At 38.6% G+C, this 13838-nt stretch overlaps 2 protein-coding genes across 2 annotated transcripts; both read right to left on the bottom strand.

Moving 5' to 3' along the window:
* Positions 1-6330: 6330 nt before the first annotated feature.
* Positions 6331-7278, bottom strand: LOC140115608 (olfactory receptor 5V1-like). The gene has a single exon (XM_072132810.1). It carries the CDS (start codon positions 7276-7278, stop codon positions 6331-6333), a length of 948 nt encoding a protein of 315 aa, XP_071988911.1.
* Positions 7279-8821: 1543 nt separating this feature from the next.
* Positions 8822-13068, bottom strand: LOC140115766 (olfactory receptor 5V1-like). Its single transcript, XM_072132824.1, has 3 exons — positions 12424-13068; positions 10088-10258; positions 8822-8902 (listed from the first exon to the last, which is right to left on the bottom strand). The coding sequence occupies exons 1-3, from the start codon at positions 13066-13068 to the stop codon at positions 8822-8824; spliced, it is 897 nt and encodes a 298-aa protein (XP_071988925.1).
* Between the last annotated feature and the right edge of the window lie 770 nt (positions 13069-13838).

The following is a 13838-nucleotide window of genomic DNA, read 5'->3' on the forward strand; positions in this document are numbered from 1 at the left end:
GGCTGCCAGACTCCTATTCATATTTCATTAAAATGTCTTTTTAACGTGTTGTACCGGACGTACAACCAAAAAAGGTGAGTGAACTAATCTTGCTTAAAAACTCACACCGAAAACAGATCTCACACATGTGGCGCCTGCATTGTCCTTCTTCTTTTTCCTGAACCCAAGATTTGCACCAGGGGCATGATGCTTTCAGGGCTGTGGGAGGGATCAACAGAATTAAGGGTAAATTGCTTGCACGCAGGGATCATAAACTGGGGTGTTCTCTGCAAATAAAGGCAATGTGAGGAGCACAACAGATTCAATGTCAGATAATAAGGAAGGCAGTTTAGGCATCAAATATGCTTGTTGCCCCACATAAGGTACAGACCGGCTAAAAACTATTGGAACGTCCACAAAACAAATCACTGCACTTTGAGAGTTACAAAGCGTAGTGGTCAGCCTGTAGCCATGTTTTTACCTCCTACTCAGCACACACTAGAGGGCAGCAGGGTACAGCACTGTGACTACTGCTGGCAGCACTGTAGCACTATAACTATTTAGTAGGAGAGATCCTATTGAGGGCTAGCACTGTGGCTAATAGGGGAGGAGGGTGGTCATTTGTGGGGGGCATAGGGGAGGGGGGCAGCACTGGCTACTGGAGGCAGTAGAGGTCCTACTGAGGGCTAGAACTGTGGTTAGAAGGGGCAGCATTGTGGTTACTGGGGGTAGCCTGGAGGAGGGGAGGGTCATTGTGGAGGGGCATGGGGGGAAGAGAGCAGACCTGACTACTAAGGGCTGACTGCATGGGGCAACACTGGGACCACTGGGGGCAGAACTGTGAATACTGGGTGCAGCACACACTACTGGGGACAGCACTGATTACTGGGGGGTAGCATTGTTTCTACGGTGGGCAGCACTGTGTCACAAGATGCAAGAGTCAGTCCTTAGCCATGACTTTGCCTGCTACTGCCCATCATGCCTTGGGGCACAGCACAAAAAGGTCAGACTGTTCATAGCATGACATTGTTTCACCCAGGCTGCAGAAGACAGAACACTTGTCATTTGTGCACTGTGTCACCAGTCTATAAAGCATAGCCAGAGTCTCAAAAATGTAAGCACCTTTTTTATGATGAGGCACCTGCAAAGTAAACATGAGCTGCAGTGGACCAGACTCCAAAGAAGCCTCTATGGGGAATTGGCAGCAGACCATGCTGAAACTCATCTGTTTGAGGTGAATAACCATACCACTTTCCATGAACTTTGGATTGGTATCCAGTAGCATATGAGTGGCTGCTGCCGCAGAATCTCATGCCTGGCAAAGGGGTGTGCAACGGACCAAATCTTGAAGCAACCTTAGGTCTAACCAGGTGGTCCAATGGTTTCTCAGCAATTATACAGACATTCCAAAGCTCCTAAATAAAGTGTATGGCATGTTGCATATTTTCGTTGTTCACAACCAGGTGCTGCTCACCTATCCAGCTCAAGAAGTGACCTACAGAACTTCACCACTAATGACTGGGCCTCCACATTTATGCCATGCTGCACAGCTTCTAATATCCCCCCAATAGGATCAGTGCTGATTGTGCTAGTGTCATTGTTACCATCCCCTTCTTCTCCTTGCTTGAAAAAGCACAGCGAAAGAGTAGGGGGAACAGATGTCAGGCCAGTACACACATGGCTCCCAGCAGGATGACACCTGGAGTAGGTTACGGGTATCACAGGATAAATGCTGGGGGATACGGAGAAGGAGGAGGAGACACCTCCTACCGAGGACAACTTGTCCTTGCCTCTGGGCAGCCTTAAGCCACATGAGCCAATCCTGGATTTGCTGGATTCAAAATGTAAATTGTCAAATTCTGCATAAGCTGGATTCAAAATTTAAACTGTCAAATTCCTCATTAGTTGGAGTCCAAATTTAAACAGATGCAATTCCACATTTGCTGGATTCAAAATTTAAGGTGACAAATTCCACATTCGCTGAACTAAAAATTTAAATTGTCAAATTCTGCATTAGTCGGAATCAAAATTGACATCTGACAAATACCACAGTAGCTAGATTTAAATCACAATGAGAGAAAGGGTGTTTGGTTTTCCCATTGGTTCATCAATCTGCAATCAATTTGTTTCTGTATTTTTTTCTTAATGTTATGTTGTTGTTTTAAGTTCTTGTCTTAGTCCATTTTTCCAGAATAAGGAAAAAAATTACACAGCACAGACAGTATGACTAAAATAGTGACACAATGCATACCACATATGAAACAATGGGGCTTATTTACTAAGGGTCCCACGGCAGCATTTTCGGCGGGTTTATCCTCAAAAGAAGAGGACACATCCATTCCATCATATCTTTGTATATTATACTTACATGGTTTTGGCTCATAATAGCCGGTTTAAAAAACTGCTGACATGACTGAGATGTGGATGTACTGCAAGGTGACAACAGGCCATGTATCCAGGGTTGGGATTTAATTTTTTTACAACAGGCTTCCCAATTTGGGAGGAAGAAGTTGCTCATATAGCCCAGGGTAAGAAAACATAGGTAAAAAATTATACCTACACTAATAGGCAATAACAATATTTTAAATGCACTGTAAAATACATACAATATAAATCAATGTTCATTTTTCTATATGCACTTATTAGTAGACAAATAAAGTAAGTTCAAGCACTTCAACGTACTTTACCATCCTGGAGATAGCCTGTGTGATCACTGAGGGAGCCTGTCAACGGGGCTCCAGCCACAGTTGCAATGGGCGATTTAACTGCTAATTGTGGCCATTTAACCCATTACTAGAGATCCTCCTCTCTACCTCCCCTCATCTGCATCCCCCACACTATGATCAGAGGGTGCTGATACATTGCCATGGCAAACAGGTGCCTAGTGAAGGCCCCCAGACCTTCCAGAGTTAACTGGAGCTGCCAGAGCTGTCAGAGTCACCCAGAGACCCCAGGGAGAAGGGAGATGTGGTTCGTTATTGCTTCTCCCTTCTCTGCTCCTTACAGCATTGCGCTGAATCAGCGGCCACCGGCACCATAAACTCGGCGGTCACGTGAATACCGGGTGTAAAGGGCTTATTAAGAGATCCTGGGTCTAATTCGACCCAGCACAGCTCTGATCACAATCCCCATTCACAGGTGGTCATTTTCCCTGTAACTGAAGCTCTTACAGATGCCATAGTTACAGGTAAAAACTTGTAAAAGTAAAAAAATAAAGTAAAAAAAAAGGGAAGATGTCCCCCAGGGGTCTTTTATTACCTAATGGGGGGACATATAATGAAAAAACACGAATAAAAAAAATATTAATAAATATTCATAAAATTACAATGACATTTCCCCAGATAATAAAAAAAAAAAATCCCCTGCTACACTACAAAAAGCAACGATATAGTCACCCCGTTTGCCCGAGACACATATTAAATATCAAAATGACCAAAACAAAATAGATGAATTCATTAATTATATTAATTTTGAGTTTATTTGAAAATTTAAAAAAAATACTATAAATTACAAAAATAGCCTTTTTTCCACTTTTAACCTGAAATAAAAATAAAATGAAAAAAATGTTTTAAACTTTTATTACTTTTTTAACTAGCTCTATGTGTCTCGAAAAAAAACACTGCAAAAAAATGTAAGGTATCATGCAAAAAATAGAAATTTATGGCCCTTAAACCGGCGCAAATGAAAATTCGCCTTTTCAGGCTGCATCACAAAGGAGATAATGGGGCAGATTTACTTACCTGGTCCATTCGCGATCCAGGGGCGCGTTCTCTGTGGTGGATTCGGGTCCGGCCGGGATTCACTGAGGCAGTTCCTCCGACATCCACCAGGTGTCGCTGCTGCACTGAAGACCATCGGAATGCACTGAAGTTCCCCGAAACCGTCGGGTTTTTTTACGACCACGCCCCCCCACCCCACCCCCATTTCCGTCACGTGCAATACAGGGAAAATCGGCGCAAAGTGGAAAAATTTGGTTAACCCGTCGCAAAAATGCGAATTGGTCCGTTAGTAAATGACCCCCAATGAATGCATTTTTATTGTAAAACAAGAGCAAAACATATTTTTGTTATATATATATATATGTATATATATATATATATATATATATAGATATTGATATTGATATTGATATATACATATATAGTTATATGTATACACACACATCCTAGATCTAAATGAATTAAATATTCTCTTCTGTGCAAAGTTGAATGTGCTGACAACAAAATCACCAAAAAATCATCAATGGAAATCAAATGTATAAACCAATGGAGGCCTGGATTTGGAGTCACAGGTCAGTGGAAAACACACTACAGGCTGATTCAACTTTGATGAAATGTTTTTAAAGAAAGTCAAAATGAAGATGTTGCAAGCAAGCTTTCGGAACATCTTAGGTAACTTTTTCAGGCATGGTATAACAGTCTTTCTGAAGTGACACAGATCTTATACACCATAGACAGAGAAGACTTGCAAACAAAATGTGAACAAAAGGACAATCACAATAACAAAGTTGAGACAACGGGCTTTTATTAGATGACTTGGGTGGTGTGATGGTTTTTTTTGTCTCTAAGTTAAAAACTCTGGTTCTCTATTGAACCATTATCTCATCTGTGAAGAACACAGGGCACCAGTGGTGAATTTTACAATCCTGGTACTGAGATAGGTACTGAGAAGTGGTCTGTGGTCCCCAACTGCAGAACTACTCCTTTATTAAGTATGTCTTGCTAATTGCCAATAATTTCCACCTGTTGTCTATTCCATTTTCCCAGCAGCATGTGAAATTGATTGTCAATCAGTGTTCCTTCCTAAGTGGACAGTTTGATTTCACAGAAGTTTGATTTACTTGGAGTTATATTGTCTTGTTTAAGTTTACCCTTTATATTTTTGAGCAGTGTATAAATTAGGCATCTGCCAAATCATACTGACTTGCAAAAAAGAGTTAACATGTTACTCCTGCTGTACGTAAGCGCCACAGAATATTTAATTATATAATACATGGCAAAATGTAATTTTTTTACTCATCCCCTGCCTAAATAGATGATAAAATTCAATTAATAAGTTACATGGACCCCAAATGGACACCGCCAGAATTGCCACTTGTTTCACAAAAAACAAGCCCTCAGCCAACAACATTTGTTGAAAATAAAAAGTTACAGCTTTTAGAATTCATTGTGAAAAAGAAGAAGTGGCTGTGTTCTGAACTGGTTTTTCGCATAAGTTCAAACAAAATTTCATCAACTATATAAATCCAGAAGTACTAACACAAGGTACCCTAGAACTGAGTTCTATACTGTACATAAATACAGCACCAGAAACAAGTTCGGTAAATAGAATACAGATAAATGCAACACCAGAACCCAGCTCAATGTATAAATGTTGAGTATACACTAGCACAAAACATGCATTGGATATCATTCCTGATATCTGTCTTAGTTGATACTTGGCTCAGTGAAATAACAATTCTAAATCAACCTTCCTCCAAATTCCTGTCTCAGGGCTGTATCCAATTATCGCTGGAGAAACATACTATGGACAGTGAGAATGTGAACACTTGCTTGAACATTAGTCATTGGCTAAATACAGAATACTCGTGGCACTAATGATTTATTTTAACTATTGATCAACAATGAAGGTTCAAATCTGGTGACTTGCAGATGACTTCTTTAATTGGAGAACTTTTCTTTCATCTTCTTCTATGACTGAGACCACCATATTTGATTCTTGCCGCCACTACTTTTTACAGTCATTTAACAGATTGGCGTGCGCCCCCTCTGCTGCAATCTGCTCTTCCTAAGCTTCCTATGACGTGTTTTAAAGAAATAAAGGCTTTAAAATTATGCATAATTTTTTTTTTTGTAAAAACAAAAGCATAAAAGGTTGAGGGAAGAGCAGATCCTGCCAGAGGGGTCACAAACCAGTATGTCAGTGTGCTGAGTTTACAATCCTTCATCCTGGTGGTAGATGTCCTTTAAGAGTGAATTGTGAGGTCTGGCAAGGATACTAAAATTCCTATCAGTGCAGGTGAATTATGATAGTAAGACTCAGATCTTCTATAAATAAAGTCTATGTAGAATTGAAAGTATTATTAATAAATTATAAAAATTCTAAAATGAGAACAATGCAGACATTTTGCTGATTTTGGAAGAAAACAAAAAAGTAATCACTTTTTCACTCAGTTAAAAAAAAAAGATATTATTAAAAGAGCCTAAAAATTCACTATATACAGTACTGCAAAAACTATTTTAAGAAGTTGAAAAAATATGAAAAAAAATAGGATGCTTTGCTCTTGTTAAAAATAAAGGACCAATTTATGACTAATACTATTGTTTTTGTTCGCTAAAATGTCATTTGTTGTTACACATTCTGAACATGTATTCCTTGTAAATAAATTGTACCAAATTGTCTTTGAAATGCCCCTTGGATGTCCTTATTTCTCAGACTGTATATAAGAGGGTTTAAGAGAGGTGTGATGCTAGTGTAGAACAGAGACAGGAGCCATTCCTTGTTTGCAAGAACTTTAGATTTGGGGCGGAAGTACATACAGCTACCACTTCCGTAAAACAGCAGTACAACAGTGAGATGGGACACACATGTTGACAGACCCTTTTTTCTCCCACCTCCTTTTGGTATTCTCAGAACTGAACAAAAAATTTGTATGTAAGATCCAAATATCATCAAGAAGCAGCCATGCATTAGGAAGCCTCCAACAGCGAAAACAGAAGCCTCATTGGGGAGTGTATCAATACAGGAAATTTTCAACAAAGGTGGGATATCACAGAAGTAATGGTTCAGAACATTGGAACCACAAAAGGGCAGCCTAAAAGTGTTTACAGTGTGAATTGTTCCAAAAATGACCCCAATTATCCAAGTCCCAGTAACCATTTGGAGGCAAACATTTTTACTCATTAAGACCGAATATCTCAGTGGATTACAAATAGCAACGTATCGGTCATAAGCCATAGTGGCCAGTAATGAAGACTCAGAGGCTGCCAATGAGAGGAAGGCAAATAGCTGCACAATGCACGCTGGTAGGGAAATGGCTAAATGTTCAATTAATAAATTGACAAGCAATTGTGGAAGCGTAGTAGAGGTATAGCAGATATCCAAAAATGCCAGATTTCTAAGGAGGAAGTACATTGATGTTTGAAGGAGATGATCTTTGATTGTGAGGACAATAATAAGAAGATTACCTACCATTGTCACAAGGTATACAATCAGAAAGAAAGCAAAGTACAAACATTTGAATCTCATATTGGCAAAGGCATGCAGGTAAAACATCTTCATATCTGTGCCATTGTTCATTTTCAGGAATGGGTGACTCCAATGAAGTAACAATATTTCGTATTGACATGATATTACTGCTTTCTGAAATTTTGAAGTCAGACTTTGCCAATCTGTAAGACAATAAGGTGACTGGATTCTGCACCTATATAAGCTTTGACTCTCCAAATAGAATTCCCCAGATTGCTTAAATGATTTCCTCAAGAGATTACAAATCATTAATCAGCACAGAGATTTCAGTTTTTATACTGTTAAAGGAAACCTGTCACCATAGAAATGCAGAAAACATATAACAGAGCATGGGTCTGATCATATTTAATTGCAGTTTTATCAGCAAAGATTTATTTTTTATACAGGAGGGTTTGTTATTTTCATACAGATCATGCCAACACTAGCTGTATCCGCATCTGTGCTCAGTTTTGGTGCAGGAGGGTTTTTCACGTTCATTTTTTGTATGTGTGCTGCCTAATTGCGTGTGTCCTGCAACTGAGGAGTGCCGATCAGTGACATATCACTCATTGGCATCTGTTTTTTGTGTGTGTGAAAAGAAAAAGAATAGAGCATAAGTGGTTATGTATAGTAAATGAGTACATTTTTAGATTTCGGGCAGCTTTTTTTTCCAACTTACTTTCGGGCAGTTTTTTTACAGCTAAAATTTTTGTATTACCATTTTATTCATTTATTTTGTACATGCAGAAGCAGTATCCTTTTATGTTGTGAGGTGACATCAGTGACATCTTGCTGATCAACATATGGGCTAAAAACCGAACAGAAGAGAACAAGAGGATAAAGAATCAAGGCTTCAGACAACATAAATGTGGGAAATATATTTATTATATATTTATTAAACATAGAAGTAATAAAATACATCATAAAAATGAGTGTATCTCAAGAAGAATGAGTATATGCACACCAGGTAATAGGTCCTATGTAAATATAAAGTACTCTCGTAATGGTAGGAGTATATAGTAGCCAAAACCACGCTGAAAATAAATGACTATATACAGTGTGAATGGCACAAATGAGTGGTGTAACCCACAGAACACAAAAGTATAAGGTAAATAGTATTGTAACATTACACGCTAGAAGCAACATATAAGTGAACAGATGAATAAGTAAAGTGAATGGGGCTGGAAGGACAGACTATTACGGTACCTGGCGTGCACCCCCAATGCGCGTTTCAACCGCAACAGGTCTTTGTCAAGCAATCCCTTGGAATTAAGTCCCCTACTGCCAAAAAATCCTCCTTTCCCCCTCCTCTATCCATCATATAATGCAAGTCCCTCATCCCCTGATACGTAAGAAATGTTTTTTCCTTCTTTGTCTATATGTTACATGCATTATAGAACGGTGGTTTAATTTTGGAAAAATAGTTTGGGACTCATTTTATTCCCTTTTGTGATACAGATACATAGTGGAATAGCTGCTCAGTTGTAAAAATAAATTTTAGACGCGTCCGATCTCTTTTTGCAGTACACTTTGCAAGGGATTCCTCCCTATCGGTGTACAAGGGGGTGGGGGGGGGGCACAGGGGTGTGAACTATGCTTGAAAGCCAATTGGCTTTCAAACCACGGTCTGTAATTGGACGAAGAAGAAAAGTAGGTTGGCTCCATACAATGCCCTGAGTTTTGAAGACAGTGAAACCTATACAATACACAGCATGCTTTAAGAATGTTGAGACAAAACTAGGGAGTATAGTAGATAACCGTTCTTAGATTATTTTTTTTTTTTATATGGGTTTCTTTTATATACGTGGGATTTTTGATGTGATAATTTAAATTTAAAGTATCTGAGTGAACTATGATAGGAGGTTGTTACCGAATGTTATAAGAAAGTATACTCTTTGGTATGAACTGCATCTTATAGCTGCATGTGAGGATTGTATTTAACCCCTTAACAACTTGGCCCTTTTTTATTTTTCCACATAAAGAGCTCTGTCATGGTTTTTTTTTTGTGTAACAAATTGCACTTCATAGTGACGGTATTTATTATTCCATGCCGTGTACTGGGAAGCGGGAAAAAAATTCCAAATGCAGTGAAAATGGTGAAAAAACGCATTTGCAATGTTTTCTTGTGGACTTGGATTTTACAGCTTTCATTGTGCACCACAAATTACATGTCTACTTTATTCTTTGGGTCGGTACGATTACGGGGATACCAAATTTGTATAGGTTTTATAATGTTTTCATACATTTACAAAAATTAAAACCTGCTGTACAAATATTTTTTTTTAATTTTGCCATCTTCTGGCGCCAATAACTTTTTCATACTTTGGTGTAAGGAGCTGTGGGTGGTGTCATTTTTTTGTAACTTTTGATGGTGTTTTCATTGCTATAATTTTTTAGGACTGTGCAACCTTTTGATCACTTTTTATTGATTATTTTATATTTTTCAAAATTGCAAAAAAGTGCCATTTTTTACTTTGGGCGCTATTTTCCGCTATGGGGAAAATACAGTGAAAAACCGTTATTATATTTTGATAGTTCGGGCATTTTTGGATGCTGTGATACCCAATGTGTTCATGATTTTTATTGTTTATTAATATTTATATCAGTTCTAGGGAAAGGGGGGTGATTTGAATTTTAAGGGTTTTTTTATTATAATTTTTTTTTAAACTTTTTTTTATTTTTACTTTTACTATTTTTCAGACTCCCAAGGGTACTTTAACCCTAGGTTGTCTAATTGATCCTATCATATACTGCCATACTACGGTATATGGGGATTTTCATCCTCATACATTATAATGTGCTGATGACGTCACGGGGAGCAACGATCGCGGCAAGATGGCGGCACCCATGCCCAAGCAGGCAGTGTGACAGGATGAATTACCGAGGATAATCTCCAATTCTCAATCTGCAAGGAAGATGGGTAAGACTGCTCTATGGAAGCTTTGAAATAAATGACTTTCGCAATAGGAGTAAGAGCACTAACATTGTTACTTGTACCAGAATCACAATTACTTGGAGTTACATCCCAAGACTGGCTACTAGCATCAAAAACCTATTAAAGCCAAAGATGAATAGCCAGATGGTGTGTCACCCCAGCGTACATTTCAGCCCTCCGGCCTTCCTCTTGCCTTATTTTGTTGTATTTATTTATTGATAGCACTATGGGGTTTTGTATCTGTAGCTCCTATTCCCGGAATACCGCTTTAAGTTTGCCAGGCAACTTCTTTCTCTTTTAGGATATAAAAGGAAGTTTCTTCTACAGAAGGCAGGATGTCCAATGGTTCCTTGTTTATGTAATTGTTTGGAATTGTCTTTTTACCTTATTTTGTACTTGTTTGCTTTGAATGGATAAATATGCTGCTTTATAACAAGGAAATTGATCTGCCTGAAAGCCTGCTTTGTCTGTAATATTAGTATATACAATAATCGCCTCTTTAATTAAATGTAATGCCCTGAATATATAGTGCGCCCTGCATGACTTCAATAAAAAATGCCCCCCTTCCCCCACAGTATCACTTTCAGTGTAAATGATTAATCATTCCCATGCGCCCTATTTTCCCTGGCATCATTATAAATGTAAATAAACTATCAGGGCATCTTTTCTTCTTTACCTTACAGCCTCAGGCATCTCAAATGCTCCATTAAAGTCCCTCTAGTCCAAACTCCTTCCTACACTATCAATGTGATTGACTGATAAGTGATCCCTTGTGCTGTGCTCTGATATCACTTAAAGGGAACCTGTCACCAGGAGACCCATTTTAGCACTCCCCCAGTCCCCACAGAGCATAGTACATACACTGCCAAAGTGTTTTTGTATTAAAATTAGGTTTTACAGAAAAAAAGATATGTTATATTGTACCTTTCATTAGCATCTGCTGTGTGACTAGGCAGTTACCTTTTGGGAGGAGCTGGAAAGAAGCAGTTCCCCCCACCCTTGGGATTCAGCTTCTCCATGTGACCTGTGACCTTTTCAAATATATGAAAACGCCCATCACTGGGCTTAGCGACACCCCCCTGCTCCTCTACAGCCAATCCCGAGTGTGGGGAGTTATTCATATATTTGAAATGGTCACATGTTTCCCAAGGGTGGGGGGGAACTGCTCCTTTCCAGTCCCTCCTTTTTGGCAACTGCCTAGTCACATAGCAGATGCTAATGAAAGGTACAATATAACATATCTTTTTTTCTGTAAAACCTATTTTTTATACAAAAACACTTTGGCAGTGTATGTACTATGCTCTGCGGGGACTGGGAGAGTGCTAAAAAATGGGTCTCCTGGTGACAGGTTCCCTTTAAGTTCCTTCACCCAACAGCCTCTGGCATCTGTTCCAGTGTGTATGACCCATCAGATCCCTCTTTTCCTGCACCCAACATCAACTGGCAGAACAATCAGTGTCCCTTTTGTTCATTACACAGGAATGTGCGAATGATACATTAGGTTTCTCTCCTCCACCCAACAACTCCTGGCATTAGTATTTACACAAGGATGCTTCCTCTTTCAGTCCCTGGTCTGAGCTCCATATGTTCACCTCTGGTTGTTCAGTAGATTTGCTGAATCATTAAAGCAAAATGCAACTATGTATACACTTACTGACAACACTGAGCAACTGCAGGGGACAGTTTGGAGCTTCTGTAAGTAGCTTGTGCTAGCTATGCTATTGAGGGGTTTCATTTGTGCCCTGCTCCATCCCATGGATGGCACTCTGTCTTCAGCTTGTTTCGGCTGTCACCAAAACCAGAGCAAACTCAGAGGTAGTGGCAAGGAACAAGATAAAAGAGTGAAAACCAGGGGATGCCTTTTAGAGTAGACCGATGTCAAAGCCTTTTGGTGACACAGTGGGTTCCCACGCACTTTACCTTATGCAAAAGAAAATGTTTTGGCTTTACCAAAAATGGGACCAATTTAACCAAATACTGAAACAAGAATTCTATAAAAGCCTGTTTATTTGACATTTCCTAAAATGTTTTTTGAATGCGCCTTGTATTTCCTTATTTCTCAGACTGTATATTAAGGGGTTTAAAAGTGGTGTAATGCTTGTATAAAAAAGAGACAAGAACCATTCCTTATTCGCAAGCTCATTAGATTTGGGGCGGAAGTACATAAAACTACCACTTCCATAAAACAGTAGTACAACAATAAGATGGGATACACATGTTGACAGACCCTTTTTTCTCCCACCTCCTTTTTCGATACTCAAGACTGAGAACACAATTTGTACGTAAGATCCGAATATCAATAAGAAGCAACCGAGCATTAAAAAGCCACCAACAGCAAAAACAGTAGCTTCATTGGGAAGTGTATCAATACAGGATATCTTCAACAATGGTAGAATATCACAGAAGTAATGATTGAGAACATTGGAACCACAAAAGGGCAGCCTGAAAGTGTTAATTGTGTGAATTGCCCCATAAATACCCCCAATTACCCATGTACCAGCAACCATATAGAGGCAAATATTTCTATTCATAATGACGGGATATCTTAGTGGATGACATATAGCTACATATCGGTCATAAGCCATTGTGGCCAGTAGTGAAGACTCAGAGGCTGCCAATGAGAGGAAGACAAATAGCTGGACAACACATGCTGGTAGGGAAATGGCTAAATGTTCAATTAATAAATTGACAAGCAATTGTGGAAGCGTAGTAGAGGTATAGCAGATGTCTAAAAATGCCAGATTTCTAAGGAGGAAGTACATTGGTGTCTGAAGCTTATGATCCAATTCTGTAAGTGTAATAATACAAATATTACCTATCACTGTGACAAGGTATACAAGCAGGAATAAAGTAAAGTAGATGGCCTTGAATCTCATATCAGCAAAAGCATGGAGGTAGAAAACTTTCATATTTGTACTGTTGTTCATGATTTTTCCTTTCACATTTATACAAATAATTTGTTACTGTATGTGTTTATCACGTTAGAAAGATTACTCTTAAGTTAAGAAGACATGAAGACTGAATGCAAAGTGTTAATATATTTCTCAGTGAAAAATTATAGCATCCACTGTAAAACAAATCATTTTCATCATTTCCAATCCTTAAAGCATTTGAAAAACACATTGGGGGAATTTATTTATTTTTGTTTTTTTTGTCTATTTTTGGCATCGCTTTGGCACACTAGTGGTACAAATGCTGATTTGCGACTTTCCATTGTGCCAAATGAACAGAGGACAGTGTAAAGTGACTATAAAATAGACCCTATCTGCACCAAATTCATTGTTTGCATAGACCAGTTTTCACAATACTGAACTAACTTCATGATTTGCGATTTGGCACAAATCTTCGCTTTGGCGCAAAATGACCCCAGTCACGCCCTTGGGGTAGAAATAGGACAAAAACCACTACCAAATTTATCAAGACATCAAGGGACATGTGCGCCAAAAAAAAAGGAACAGTTTGTGACAAACGCAAAAAGAAACAATATTATGAGACAAACAAAAAAACTCAAACAAATACAACAACATACATAGACTCACTTGATGAATTAGGATAAAACCAAAATTGAATTGAAAATAGACAACCAAATCAAAGACAAATTGTAAAGATAAATTCTTAGTGAATACTAATGTGGTTGATTTCAAGTACTAGCATGGAAGACAGTAAGAAAAACCTGCACTTATATGACTTAACAGTA

Source organism: Engystomops pustulosus, chromosome 1 (assembly GCF_040894005.1).
Source record: "Engystomops pustulosus chromosome 1, aEngPut4.maternal, whole genome shotgun sequence".
NCBI classification, from domain to species: Eukaryota; Metazoa; Chordata; class Amphibia; order Anura; family Leptodactylidae; genus Engystomops; species Engystomops pustulosus.